The sequence below is a fragment of the Octopus bimaculoides genome, chromosome 4, assembly GCF_046866305.1.
Source record: "Octopus bimaculoides isolate indiv1 chromosome 4, ASM4686630v1, whole genome shotgun sequence".
Taxonomy (NCBI): domain Eukaryota; kingdom Metazoa; phylum Mollusca; class Cephalopoda; order Octopoda; family Octopodidae; genus Octopus; species Octopus bimaculoides.
Window position 1 is genome coordinate 122,510,622 of NC_142931.1, and position 15,985 is coordinate 122,526,606.

Sequence of the window (15,985 nt, forward strand, 5' to 3'; positions counted from 1 at the left end):
CACTGCGCAGCACCTTGAGCAAGTATCTTATACTATAACTTTGGTCCGACCAATAAATAGGTGAGCGCATTTGAAAGAAGGAAATTGTGTGGAAGCCGGTCGTATATAGGTGTGTGTAAGAGAGAGAGAGAAAAAGAAAGAGAGAGTGTGCACGAGTGTGTATGTGTGAGAAACAGCGTGTACATGACTGTGCTTGTGTTTGTCCACCACCACCGCCTGACAACCGGTACTGACTTGCTTACGTCTCTGGAATTTAACAGTTTGACATTATTAATATTATTATGGTGTCGGACTGGCTGAATCGACAAGTCGCCGGTCAAAATGCTTAGCGGCATTTCGCCCGTCTTTATGTTCTGGGTTCAAATTTCGCTGAAATCAGTTTTGCATTTCGTCCTTTCGGGGTCGATAAAATAAGTATCAGTTGAGCACTAGGGTCGATATGATCGACTTAATCCCCTCTCTCAAAATTGCTTTTCCTGTGCCGAAATTTGAAACCATTATTATCATTAAGGCGTCGAGTTGGCAGAATCGTTAGGACAAAGTGCTTAGTGGCATTTCGTCCATCTTTACGCTGGGTTCAAATTCCACCGGAGCCGATTTTGCATTTCATCTTTTCGGGGTCGATGAAATAAGTACCTTGAATTTTTCTAGTAATGCGGCTCACCTAGTGAACCATGTCTCATGCGACCCACTTCTTGAAAATAGTTTGTCCATGCCTGGTATATAGGTTGATAATTTCTTTTCTTTAAAATATGCAACAAAGGCTGCATGAATATTGCGTTTTTTATTTTGTTGCTGTTGTTGTTGTTGTTGCGCTTGTCCTTGTTTAAGTTCAAGACATCCAGTTAAAACAGTTACTATGTTCTTTATTGAAGGTGAACTACAAGTAAATCACTTGATTCCATTCATCAGCTACGTGTAGGTGGTGTTGTTTTTCATTTCATTCTCTTGCGCGCGCGGGGTGTTCTAGTACTTAGCTTAAAACGTTCTTTTTTCTTTTTTTTTCTTCTTTTTTTTCTCAAGAATATGCTTCACCTGAATGTTCATGTCTAAATAACAAAGAACTTCGCCGAATATACTGAGAATAACCACAAACAGTATCAGACTTTCAAATAAATATATATAAAAAATCGATAAAATACTGGCCATGTTTTCTATTCATTTCAAATATAGTAAGCCAATTAAGAGGATGTCTTGGCAACTATTGCAACCTACTTGTTGACAATTATAGAAACATATATGATAACAGAAATACCGGCGTTACAAATATGACGTTTGTATTACCTATTATATTGACAGAAAGGGTTATAAAGAGCTACAGGCTACATGCCTTACCCTTCAAGATGCTTTGATTCGTGTTAGTGTTACTCCTTTATTTTGCCTAATATTGTATTTCCTGCCTTCGAGCTCAGTGAAATAATTAGCAGTTATATACAATTCTTACAGTAATAATAAAGTGCATGCAGAATGCATATACGCATAAGAAGGTTCACGCGCGTATACATACACACACACACACACACACACACACACACACATCACATATATATACATATATATATATGTATGTACGTATGTATGTATATATACGCACGCACACACATACAACCTGATATATTAAACAGAAGATATAACTCCTAAAGATATAACTCCTAAGGCGCACACCTATATGCATATACGCACATACCCATATAATAAGATAAATATGCGCATACCCACATAATTCTGACTTGAAAAAGTAGGGTTTGCCGTACCCACGCGTCCGGCAAACCCTACTTTCTACCGTCGAGGGCTTATATGCTTCAATATTAGACTATTTACCTTAGTCAATGCACGGTGATCGCTTATAGGCTTTAAGTTTATAGAATATTATTATTATTTACATATATATGACAATGGAGACATACAAGGAAACCGAACGAAAACAAACATGGAGGGTCTTTAGACCGTGAACAAGTGAAGGAAAGTAACACTCAGTATATTTGCTTAGAGTTACATGTACTCAACTCCAGTATGACTGAGCTCCACATTACTTAAGGTTCTCTGGGCCTAGAAGACGTCCACATCATCAGATGTTCGGGGAGCAATGAAAGACAATTCTTTAAATGGGTTCGCGATGAGAGCATTTAGACCTCCATTGGTCAATTCAGATCATTTGGTTGTTTTTGATATCATAGTAGGTAGAGACAAGTCATCATTTTGTAGAATGTGATATTTTAGCGAAAGAAGTTACCATGTGGATCAGTGTTGTCAGAGTAAACTTTTTATGACCGACATGAGTTTGCAATCTCTACTGGCAGTAGAAATTATATAGTCTGCCATTGTGCGTGACCCAGCTCGACCTAGAGGGATATATCCGGGTTATCACTGACTATTGGCTGGGAATTTAGTAAACAGGACGCAGCTGTATTGGTAACATTAAGACAGGTTAGTTTACATATTAATGGGACGTGCGGGCTGGTGGAGTTTGTGCACATATTAAACATACATATGTGTGTGTATTCAAATAGATGTGTGTGTGTGTCTGTGTCTGTGAAAAAGTTCATAAGCTGACCTAGATGCTCTCATAAAAAGTGATCAGGTCAGGTTTATTTTTCAACATAGTCCTCCTTGTGTGCCCATATTTCTTCCATCAGTGTTGCTGTGTTTGGATCCCATTGGTGATGACGCTTTCATCCTGTTGTTCAAAAAAAAGTCAACAGCAGATATGGCGTAATCGATGATCGCCATATAGGACCAAATCAGGAGAATAGGGAGGCTGCTCAACAAAGTTCAAAGCCACAGACACGCACAGCAGCCATCGAAACCAAGGACTTGTGTGCTGGAGCACAGTCCTAATGAAACAGGACCCCTTTCGTCAGTTTTCCTGGGCGTTTAGTCTTGATAGCTTTTTTAGCTGCCTCAGCAAGTTGGCATAGTACTCTTCATTGATGGTGTGTGTGTGTGTGTGTGTGTGTGTGTGTGTGTGTGTGTGTGTGTGTGTGTGTGTGTGTGTATACTGTCATACATACATAAAATTAGAAGGCTGTTTTTATGGCCGGTCAGAAAGTGATCATTGGTTTTGCACCTATCAAACGCTTAGTTGTATAGGAGAGTCGTCAGACTTAAATGACCGGAGACGAGACACATAACTTCTCAAAAACTGGAGGGAGGAAAACGTCATGGTCAGTTATCCAGAATGAAACCCAACTGGTAATGTCTCGGGCGACACGAGGTTATTCCCCTTTCATCGGTTCCAGCTGTGTTCGACTAATCGTCGAAACAGTTAAGCGAAACCAATGGTCACTCTCTGACCGACCATAGCCAACAACCTTCTAAATGTATTACTGTTCTAATATTTTAGAGTGAGCTTTTTTTTCTGGATATATATATGTATGTCTCTTCTATTTTATAATTATTATAAACCTTCCACTGAGGAGGGAGTCGGTTTCCTACAAAGAAACAAGGCTCCATCTTTGGGATGTAGTTAACAGACAAATTCATGTTTGGAACATGAGAAAAGTCTTGCATATTCTTACTGTTCCACTCACAGATTGCACTTGTAATGTACGAATGAGGCGGTCAGTTTCTCTTTCTGAAAATCCCAGTTTATCAAGATTCTCCTTTAAGCATTTACTAACAAAACTTGGTGATCCATTTATTATTACTATGAATTTGAATTCATAGTCTGGATATAGAAGCTGGAGGTTTCGAATCAGTTGTCCATAGATATGCTCTTTTTCTTTTTCTTTGATTTTCAAACAGATATTTATATCGGCAGGGCAGCTGACCTCTATGACGATACATAGTTTGCCCCTCTGTCCCAAACGACAATATCCGGTCTGTTATGTTTACATTTGACAGAAGTTTTGATGGGAATATTCCACCAGTATTCTTTGAGTTGATGTTTATGAATGTATTCCATAACAGATGGACTAAGTTTATTTCAGGGCAGTCTTTCTTGCGGATGGCATTGTAAATTGCTTCAGTAACAACATCGCGCCGCATAGGGAAGTAGTACCGTGGTGACAGCTGCTAATCGCATGGGATTACAAGAGCGTCACTGTCTCTCTTGTTCACCAGGGAATTTGGGACAATCTCCTGTTCCTGGATTGCAAGCGCATAGCCTTCAAAGTGTGATGGGATGTAGTGGTCTTGTGTCGAAGAGAGACTGTGCTTCGTATCAGTTCTACTGTCTTCTTCAAGCTTCCGGGCAACATACCCATGCATTGTCTTTTTTGTGTGTATGTTGAGTGCTTTCTATCCCGGTCTTCTCTGAGGTAAGAGAGCCCAACTGTTTTGGGGCTGTATGTATGTATGTATGTATGTATGCAGTGGCGGACTGGCCAGGTTGTCAGCTTACCCGATGGCAAGTGGACCCCTACGCCATTAGAATCCATATATGGTGGAGGGCCTGCTAGTATCTACGGTTCACAAGTTCGAGAATTTTTTATTCACTCCTGGAAGAATGCATTAATTATTTCAGCATGGCTGTATTTAAGACGGTTGAAAAGAATATTTTTAACAAAAAAAAATTAAATGAAAGCATTGTAGTTGTGGGTGGGCCCCCTTAGTCTCCTGGCAACCAATATTTTTAGACCCAGTCCGCTACTGTATGTGTGTGTGTATGTGTGTGTGTGTGTGTGTGTGTGTGTGTGTGTGTGTGTGTGTGTGTGTGTGTGTGTGTGTGTGTGTATGAGTGTGTGTGTGTGTATGTGTGTGTGTAAGCAATAATCCTTGTTAAAAGCAACGTCTTTCAATGATATGCATCCTCGTTTGCTAAATAAGAGTTTCATCAATCACCTTTATCATCATCAAAGTTGTCATTTTTCGCTTGAATTCTATCTTATCTTTTCAATATACGCCGTTCAGTATTGATTTTGAATGTCCGAATATACACGTGTGCCTGTGAGGGAAAATATTTGTTCCATTTACTTAATAGTTAACGAATAATATTTTGTTTTAAGACTACTGCTTGAGCACAACGTAACCATGAAATTAAAAACAGAATTCCATGGCGAATAGTGCATATCATTATAATTACATGAATGTTATTCCAGTTACATATCTACCTCCTCCAGTTGAAACCTCAGTACATTGTGTTCCAAAGTTTAGATTTTATACAGTATACACACATGCACACATGCGTGTGTTTAAAGATATATGTGTGTGTATGTGTGTATGTACGTATACATTTATATGCATGTATATATTTATAATACGTGTGTATATATTACAGACACATATGAATTATAATATATATCATATACAAACTTCAACATAAAACAATATCATGAAAATCTATATAATTATGCATCAAAATAGAAATAACATTTGGAGAGCGTGGATTTTCTGTGACAGATGTACGCTAGTGTGGTTCCGATAGCGCTGCTGGAAGAAGGGGGCGGAATTTGGCTTTGGATTGAGGTTTTGGGGATGTTAGATTGGTTAATGGCTTGGTTGTGTTGTGAGGGGAAAGGAAGAGAGGAAAGTATACGTACATGTATGTGTGTGTGCGCGCGCGCCCACTTAGATGGAGACAGACGTGAGGGGTTACAGGGATGTATATGGTTGAAATGTCAGCCTGTGGTCTGCGTAGGTATCGGTGGTTAGAATCCCTGTCCTTGATTGTTGGTTAGCTAGAGTTGAGGTGCAGTCAATGTTAAGGTGGTATATCTGGGTTGTCGGCGGCTAGTGGTTTGAAGTTCAACAGGAGAGTGTACCACTTATGGCAGCAATAAGATGCTTCGTATTTTCTCTTGATAGATACAATAGGCTGGTAGAGAATATGCAATCTTTCTTAGGGACAGAGCTGGCAATTTCAGGCAGCAGGTGAGGAATGTGGGGGGCTTCATTCCGAAGGTCACGAAGTATCCTAGGAAACGAGACGAAAAGATGGAATTCTCTCTACTCCTGCATCTAAGCGAATGCATATGTCATGTGTACCTTCCTTTGAAGTTGCTGGCAGTCACGCCTGTGTCGTGCCTTGTGATACCATCGGATGGTGTATGAGGATGGCTCTTTAGTCTACAGTCCTTGAGAAACAGGATATATATAGTGTGATGGGGCTGATAGAAAGAAGGAAAGAATGAAAGAATAGAAAGAATAATAGAGTCGTACAAAATTTAGATATATATGTATATACTTACATATAAGAGGCCAAAGTGTACGTACATATATAAATTTATATATAAATATATAAATTTTGTACGACTCTCTTATTCTTTCATTCTTTCCTTCTTTCTATCAGCCCCTTCACACTTGCTTCGTTCATTTCACTCTTCGTTCTTTCGTTCCCCCTCTCTCACATTTCCTGGCCTTCTCTTCATGCTCACCTTCCCTCCTCTTTCGCTTCACTCTGTCCCTTTCATTTTTTTCTCGTCCCTCCTTAATTCTTCTATCCCTCTACCTCTACCTCTCTCTCTTCTCTCCGCACGTGACCGGTGTTCACCAGGCCTGACCTTTCTTTCTTGGTTCGACTACCATCCGTGCAACATCTATATTCCTCCCTGTGCCTGTCAAATCTTATGTCCCTGCCGTAAGGCTTTATTTCCACACATGCCAGCTTAATTTAATTCGTCCTTAGTCGAAAGACACCCGTTGTTAATGTCCTGTTATTTGTATTTGTGTACCATTTCACCGTTTTTTTCCGTCCTTGTTTTCGTTTACATTCGCTGCTTTCTTCCAAGGAATCTGGTGCTCTTAGGTTAGTTTTTCCTTGGGGCTGGCCAGATTGGAGCAATCTCGAGTATAACCAACCGAAATTGCAAAGATAATCTGGAACTCGACTGAAGAAAGAAAACTCCGAATGACTTCTCCTTGTTTTCTTTGTATCGTCTGTCTGGATGTTTTGCCTTCTTGTCCCATTTTTGTATTATATATATATATATATATATATATATATATATAACGATAATGTTGACAGTAGCTTTGAATTTCGGCGTGTTTAGCCTTCATTAGATATTTCGATGAAAGCTAAACAGGTAAGAACTTCGAAGTCACTGTGAACACTATTTTTTTTTTTAATCATAAACGTGTACACGCGTGCACCCACAGACAGACAGACAGACAGACAGACAGACAGACAGACAGACAGATAGATAGATAGATAGATAGATAGATAGATAGATAGATAGATAGATAGATTCATTCATTCATTCTTTCTTTCATTCTTTCTCTGCAGTGCTACGACGGTTACGCACGTCTTCTCTTTGGTTCCTGACCAATAAAACTTTATATGCACATACATCCGCATATACACTATTACTGCTACTACTGCTGCTGCTGTTGCTGCTGCTACCGTACATACACAATGTCACAAAACTGTAGTTTCCTTAGAGCTATTTTTGATATATTTGTGACATCGAAGCTAGATTTATACAAATGTGTAGTTCAACTCTTTGCCTGTAATATTCGGTAGAGTTCAACTTGTGTGTGTGTGTGTGTGTGTCTGTGTGTGTGTGTTAATAATGTACTGCAAGGGTTGTTTTTTTTCTTTCTTAATGTACTGAAAAAATGTTTCCTATTTTAATAATCATACAATTTAATCTTACGGTGAGAAATACACACCGATTTTTCAGTTCTCTGAAGTTAATTCTCATATGAACACATTCAAATATTCAAAAGACATATGAGTGTTATCGTGTGTCAATGTAATTTTATTTATATCGCTTTTCTAAGGCTCTAGAAGACTCTAAAAGATCGTGTTTCCTCTCACATATGTGTTTATATTTAGCACAGTAATTTAGACACCTATGTGACAAGAAGCATTTAAATGTAGTACTGTCTGTATTTAAATGTATTACACACTGACACTGAATACATGTATACGATTTCAAAAGTAAAGGAATTAACTTGACTAGTTTCTAGTCTTGTTGGACCTTTTTGCAGAACCGCTAAGTTACGGGGACGTAAACACACCAGCATCGGTTGTCAAGCGATGTTGGGGGGACATACACAGACACACAAACACATACACACATACATATATATATATATATATATACATATATACGACGGCCTTCTTTCAGTTTCCGTCTACCAAATCCACTCACAAGGCTTTGGTCGGCCTGTGGTTATAGTAGAAGACACTTGCCCAAGGTGCCATGCAGTGGGACTGAACCCAGAACCATGTTGTTGGTAAGCAAGCTACTTACCACATAGCCACTCCTACACCTCAGCATTTTTTCTTTTTCTGATTTTGGCCTAACTGGGTTTAATGGGGTGTCAGCTTAGTTACTAGCTGTCCACAAAAAGAGGACGCTAGTGGTAAAACCACTTCCTTTAATTTTTTCATAGTGAGTTTAAGCTAAAGACTTATCTAAAAGGCATACCTTTACTTTGGAAATCGTATACATGTATTCAGTGTCAGTGTGTAATACATTTAAATATAGACAGCTCTACATTTAAATGCTTCTTGTCACATAGGTGTCTATATTATTGTGCTAAACATAAACACATATGTGAGAGGAAACACGATCTTTTAGAGTCTTCTAGAGCCTTAGAAAAGCGATATAAATAAAATTACATTGACACACGATAACATATTTGAATGTGTTGATATTAGAATACTTTCTTAGATGGATTATATATATATATATATATATATATATATATATATATCTACACACACACAAAGAAACGTATATATGTTTGTGTGTGTATGTATGTATTTACGTATGTATGTATAAAGAACCTTGTGTGTGTGTGTGTGTGTGTGTGTGTGTGTGTGTGTGTGTGTGTGTGTGTGTGTGTGTGTGTGTGTGTGTGTGTGTGTGTGTGTGTGTGTGTGTGTTGATATATATTCCCACTTAAACGTGGATGTTCTGTTAGAAAAAGCTATACTGCGGTAGTTACCATGAGAGAAATTCTAGTATTGGCTTTTGGTGTAATATGCACATTTGTTTATATGCACTCTTGTATTCTTGTTGCAGTATAAGTATGTAGTAATATACGTGTTTCAGTGCTTGTGTAGTAATTTTATATATGTTTCATTATTTAATGTTGATATATCATTAATTCTCTCTTTTTCGACTTATATATATATATATATATATTTCTATCTAACTATTTTTCAGTTCACAGAACCGGACCAGAAGATTCTTACAGAAAATTCCAAGCAAGTTCGAGGTCTGGGCACCGATGTTGCACTGATCAGCAGCATGGTGTTTGTGGCGCAATTTCTACTGTCGTCCTGTATGGGCAGCATAATCCATGTAAGCGGAACTACTGCAGCTGTGATAGTGGCGGCGGCTGTTCTAAGTCTCTGCGGAGCTTTGACTGCTACTCAAGTCCTCTATTTGGATCTCTGACACATAAAACTTTATATGCACACACAAACACATCCGCATATATACACTGCTAATACTACTACAACTACTACTACTACTACTACTACTACTACTACTATACATACACAAACCCACAAAAACAACGCCCCCTGTGTTGAATTTTGTTGCCTTAGACCCGTTTTAGCTGTCATATATGTGATACTAAGGAAACTAATTTACACGAATGTCTGTCCACCAATGTCTTTGTGTAGTAACATCTGGTAGTTAAATAATACAATATGTTCCACAAGTCGATCAGATCTCTAAATAATAGTTCAACGTATTATGTTTTCTTACTTATAAGACACCCTGCTATTAATTCTCTGTTCTCTGTTTTGTTATATTTCATTACACTCGGCTAGAACTGCCGATTGCCGACGACTAGATAAGCAGGGTATATCCATCCGACTGCCAACCATTGCGCTGGCACATAGCAATGTCAATGTCTAAAGCAACTTGCTGCATAAAGCTATTTATATAAGATACACATACATATTGTTCGTTTACTTGCAATGCAATGTGGTGCAGGTGAGTTCCAGTTATTTCAATAACCCGGAAACATCCGACATGAACTTATTTGATTCTATTACATCAACTCTCTTGTAATTCTGAAGACGCTTACGTTGTATTATCACCAGGTGTCTCATTAGTTGTTGGTCAGTGTTCCTTGCTATGATCTACAATAATCGAGTGATTACGGTCACAGATTTCTGAAATGTTATCATTAACCAGGGTATGTAACTTGTTGCATATGTGTACGTGTTTAAGAAGCTGTATGTGAAATCAAGAAGTTCATTTATTTATTTTTGCTTCGTTTCATCACTTTTACCTACGCTTGTGTTCTTTTGGTTTTTACTCCTCGTTTCTAGTTTCTAATCATCATTCATCTACTTAGTTTTTCTTGCCTTTCTTTCTATTTCTGCAAAATATTTTATAGCAGATCCACAACCTTCTGTCTCTCTCTCTCTCTCTCTCTCTCTCTCTCTCTCTCTCTCTCTCTCTCTCTCTCTCTCTCTCTCTCTCTCTCTCTCTCTCTCTATCTATCTCTCTCTCTCTCCGTTATACAATTACATATGAATATATCGACACATTCACACACGTATGAATATATATTTGCGTATGTGTTTCGTCTGTCTGTGTGTGTATATATATATATATATATATATATATATATATATATATATACATATATATATATATATATATATATATATATATATATATATATATATATATATATATATATATATATATATATATATATATGTCGATTTTGGTAGAGTGGACATTTTGACTGTGAGTGTTCCATCTCTACTTCAGAATTAGTACCTTGTAGGAATGCTTTTCTTGTAGTATGTAAGTTGAAGAAAATGTGATTGCTACTTCTAACAAGTTGGGTGACTATATATAGGCTCGATCATCAGCTCGGACTCTGCTCCTTTATCGTATGTATGTATGTATGTATGTATGTATGTATGTATGTATGTATGCGTGTATATAAATATATATATATTTATATATATATATATATATATATATATATATATATATATAAGTACCACATGTCTCACCAGTATATGTTCCCCCTTCTAGTATCATACAGCTAAAGTTAGCGTGCGCTACTATTTTTGAAGTAAACCTGTTTTGTTCGCGCATTTATGAGATGAGAGAATGAATTATGAAAGCAAGTATACATGTAAATCGAAGTAAAGTTATATCGAATATGAATGTGTTTCCCGTATTGTAATGACAACTTGGTAGCTATTATTGTTTACTTTATTTTAAATAAGAGAGTTCTTTTTTTTTATTTTTAAGAAAAAAACAAAAAACTTCAGATATTCTTCTACAAAAGCCAAAATTTCAAAAAAAAAATGAATTATAGAAAAAAATTGATGTGAGTGGCACCAAAAGAGATTAGAAATTCACCAATTTCTTATGGTGAACAATTAATTCAAAAATAAAATTAAAATCAAATCACTTGTGCAGTTCTATATTTAAGAGGTGAGGAATTATGTACATTATTTACATTATTTACATTTGACGGATATTTGTCATCTTGTTTGTTGTTAACACAACGTTTCGGCTGATATACCCTCCAGCCTTCATCAGATGTCTTGGGGAAATTTCGAACCTGGATTCTCATTGCCAAGGTATTTTTCGATGTTTTTGTTGTTATTGTTATTGTTATTATTATTATTATTATTATTATTATTATTATTATTATTATTATTATTATTATTCAGGTCAGTCTAGAATCGAACTCGGAATCTTGGGGTTAGTAGCCCGCGCTCTTAACCATTACGCCATATGCCCGTGGACATATGGCGTAGTGGTTAAGAGTGCTGGCTACTAACCCCAAGATTCCAAGTTCGATTCTCGGCAGTGACCTGAATAATAATAATAATAATAATAATAATAATAATAATAATAATAATAATAATAATAATAATAATAATAATAACAACAACATAGAAAAATACCTTGGGAATGAGAACCCAGGTTCGAAATTTCCCCAAGAAACCTGATGAAGGCTGGAGGGTATATCAGCCGAAACGTTGTGTTAACAACAAACAAGATGACAAATATCTGTCAAATGTAAATAATGTAAAGAATGTAAATCATTTGTGTTCAAGAACTGAATTTGGTTGACAACTATATAAAAAAAATAACCAGAACTTTTCACAATGTCTCGATTATAATTTTGGTTTTAAAATGCTAGTGCTAATTAATAGTTGTGTTGGTTGCGTTGATTAGATTTGTAATTTGCCAAGCAAAGGTCTTATGTGCTCTGTGATGCTCTGATCTGTTAAGGCTTCTTGTATGTTCCAGATAATTTAGAAAGCTATTTACAAAAATATGATGTTGGGTAAGAATGAACATACTTATGGACATCTGATCATTAGCAATGTGTTTTTGATGTTAAGCGAAATTTGAAGAAATAAAAATCATTATATCATTGAAACTGTGTTCGTTGTTTCATCATCAGTGAAAATTTTTTATGCTTATTAAAATTATCATTTTCTCTGTGCATGTGTGTGTGTGTGTGTGAGAGAGAGAGAGGGGGAGAGAGAGAGAGAGAGAGAGAGAGAGAGAGAGAGAGGTGAGTGTGTGCAGCGTTTGACGTTTTTATCCAATAGGATGTTTTAACCTAGTATCTACACATTTATAGCTATATCTACTTCGAGTTCCACCGATAAAAATCGAATTCTTTCACGTTCTCTCGAAGTTTCAGAATCCTTATATATAGTGGTAAAAACGTACTAAATAAGATAGATGAGAACCACACATTCGTATGTTAAATATGGAAGTAATGTAAACATTAAGTTGTTAGAAAAGGAAGAGAGAACGTCGAGAAAGTAATAGGGGGAGGTATTAGCTAATCAAATCATTGTAAAATAACTTAGGGATTTGAAAGCTAGACGGTTATGGGTCTTGAGGGACAATATGTAATCATTAAAAAAATATAAGCGATTAAGGGTTGTGGGGGACATTATGTAATTAGGGTAAAATATTCAGGAAGCGTTAAGTAAATAGACTGAATTAAAGAGAAGAATAGGCAGAGATAAGAAAAAATAAAAAATATAGAGAGAAATAAACTTGCCGGAGGAAAAAATAACGAAATGAAAATTAAATAGAGGAATTTTAGTTAATTGAATGAAGCTAGAAAAAACAATAAGTGATTTGGGATATATAATATAAATTATATATGTGGATTATAATATTTTAAAGTAATGGCTAAGAAAAATTTGACTATATTGAGTACTTAGATAATTCAAAAGTAAGTATTTAAATATGGTTCACTCATAAAGAGACTTGTATCTTCACAAGTTAAGATCAATTTTACAGTGGAGAGCAAATATATAGATTGAAATTTTAAGATACTAATATTTTCATTCGATTATGAAGAAAATTTATCGTTACTTATTCTAAAGAAAAGTTTTTAAGTCGCATTTCAATGCACTAACAGATACATTAATTTTTTTAATGATTACATAATGTCCCTCAAAATCCATAACCGTCTAGTTTTCAAATCCCTAAGTTATTTTAGTATGATTTGATTAGCTAATACATCCCCCTATTATTTTCTCGACGTCCTCTCTTCCTTTTCTAACAACTTAATATTTACATTACTTCCATACTTAACATACGAATATGTGGTTCTCATCTATCTTATTTAGTACGTTTTTACCACTAATTTGAATTCCTCTGAAAGAATATGTAAGCATTAGCCTTTTGCAATAGGCAGTCCTGAAGATATTTGGTCAAATTAGGTTATTTTTACATCTACAACTCCTAACATGATTCAAATCCTACGGATCCGAAGCACTGTTTACCAAGAGACCAAATTGAAACATGTGTAGGCACCTTTTGTGCTTATTTTATGTTCCTTTAAATTTTATTTTTATTAAATTATTTGTTATGTATTTATTGTGATACAAATAAAATAAGTATCCATAATATTTTTTCTCCGTTTCTTATATTAATATATGTACATACATTATATATATATACACGCACACACACATATATATATATATAAACATACATACATATATAAATATACATACATTATATAAGCATTAAAACATGTATGTATGTATGTATGCATGCATGCAAACACAACTGTAGTTGCAGCAAAATCTATTTTCCGCTAAGTTACGGATCAACGAAAAATCAATTCAATTAAAATGAATATACCTTTAAGCAAAAAAGAAATTATAAACAGATAAACGTTAAAGCATGCGGAAAATTTGGAGAACCTCTAGGTAATTAACTGTAAAATCCTCCTGGGTCTCTTAAGCCACTTGCAACGTTCGCTTTAAATCATCGATTCTTCATAACTTTAATTTGTTTTGTGCTGGAGATTAAATAAAGATAATTACGGAACGGGCTTCGAATGGAATTTAAAAAAGCAATCTGTTTTAAAATTAATCCTTTGGGTACTATTGAAATACTGCCTTTGTTTCAATTAATGTTAAAAAGAATGAAGGGTTTAGTAAAATCACTTTGTCATTATTAATCTAGCGTCTGGAACATGAAATTTTGATGAACGTTTTGATTTTAATCCCTTTAAAACTGAAAGTTTTATCAAGAGTGGTCTTGAGCGGGTAAGTATCGAAAATAGATGCAGAAAACAACTTTTTTTTTTACTTGCTTGGTCTGGAGAAAGAGATAATGCCCATGACGTCTTCAGGCTCTCCTAGACCTGTGAGATTGATATCCTTAGTGTTTCTGTTGAACCTTTGTAGGTCACCATCTGCGGAAAAGAAATGAGCAGGGAGAGAATTTTAGAAGGCCAACGTCTGGAGAAGGACTGGACATTGCAATTAGAACATGGCTTGGAGAGAGTTGGATATAAAAGGGATGAAGAGGCAGAGTGATGAGTTAGACCGGAGTACCTGAGTGGAGATGAGCTAAGCGCAGCCAATTCCAAGGAGCACACCGCTACTATGGCCGTTATAGTGGCGGTAAAAAAAAACGGAGAGAGGAGTCCTTCAGTTTCAGTCTACTAAAAAGCTTTCGTCGGCCCGAGGTTATAGTAGATGACACTTGCCTAAGGTGCCACACAGTGAGACTGAACTCGAACCTTGTGTGTGTGTGTGTGTGTGTGTGTGTGTGTGTCGATGGGGAGCATTTTTCTAAGGCATATCACGTTAAAAACGTAAGCAACTTATTCTGAAAAATTTTCGATAAATCTATTCAAACTTATAGAATTTAGTCATCCTTACAGTTACACTATACAACTATAGAAGTACACGTCCTTATGTATTCTATTGATATAAATACAGTAGTATTGGTTGATGGTCACGTTCTATTTGTTGCCACCCTACCTATTCAAAGCAGTATTCATTTCGTACCTTATCACGTTTTCTATGTTGCGTGTCAACAATTGTACGCAGTATTTTAAAGTAACTGGCTATTTGTTTTACACCTAACCTATCCTGACCGGGAAAGCTTATGGGTAAAGCATTCTATCATTCTATATAGTTTATTTTAGACTACGTTATTTGATACGCCCTGTTTAAAATAAAAGCAACAAAAAACAGTAGAGTTTGTTTGAGAAAAATATTACTATTATTTCCGCCAAAACGAATGACATATAGTAGATATTTTGTTGGCTAATATTTTGTTCTAGTCTTAATTCTCAGAGCATTTCTGAGCAGACTGCTGTGGCTTTGGCTGGTGTCAAGACATGTATTCCATTTATTCTTGTGTAAACTGTCACGTAGAAAGATTTGTAGTAGATTTCAGTTAATGTTAGCTTATTTAATACGGCGATCACTGAAGAACTAGTAAGAAATATAGTGAGAAAACGACACTAGCTTGAATTAGTCGTTGACTAATATTATTTTATTTCTGAAAGTATAGAACAAATACAGTCTAATTTTCATCAAAATAAACCTTGTTAATCAGAAAACGTAGTTTTAGATTTAAGCTAGTGATAACATATTTAATACGGTGGTCATTAGAAAGCTATCAATCAATTACTAATATTTTAATTATTTCTGAAAATATGGAAGAAATACAGTCTCGTTTCCATCTTAATAAACTTCGCCCTACTTACCAAAGAAGAGTTGAGTGTTGAAGTACAGTATTGCACTTAAGTAAATATGAAAACTAACATATTCTAAAGAAGAAATTGCTGGGAGAATGTATTCTCAAAAATATTGGGAGTT

The 15,985-nt window shown here is 35.8% G+C and overlaps 1 protein-coding gene across 1 annotated transcript in view; it reads left to right on the forward strand.

Moving 5' to 3' along the window:
• Positions 1–12,270, forward strand: part of LOC106868128 (membrane-associated transporter protein) — a 76,650-nt gene extending 64,380 nt beyond the window's left edge. The window contains 1 exon segment of the mRNA XM_014913258.3: positions 9,057–12,270. Within this exon segment, the coding sequence (XP_014768744.2) occupies positions 9,057–9,290 (234 nt within the window). The 3' untranslated portion in view covers positions 9,291–12,270.
• Positions 12,271–15,985: the final 3,715 nt, after the last annotated feature.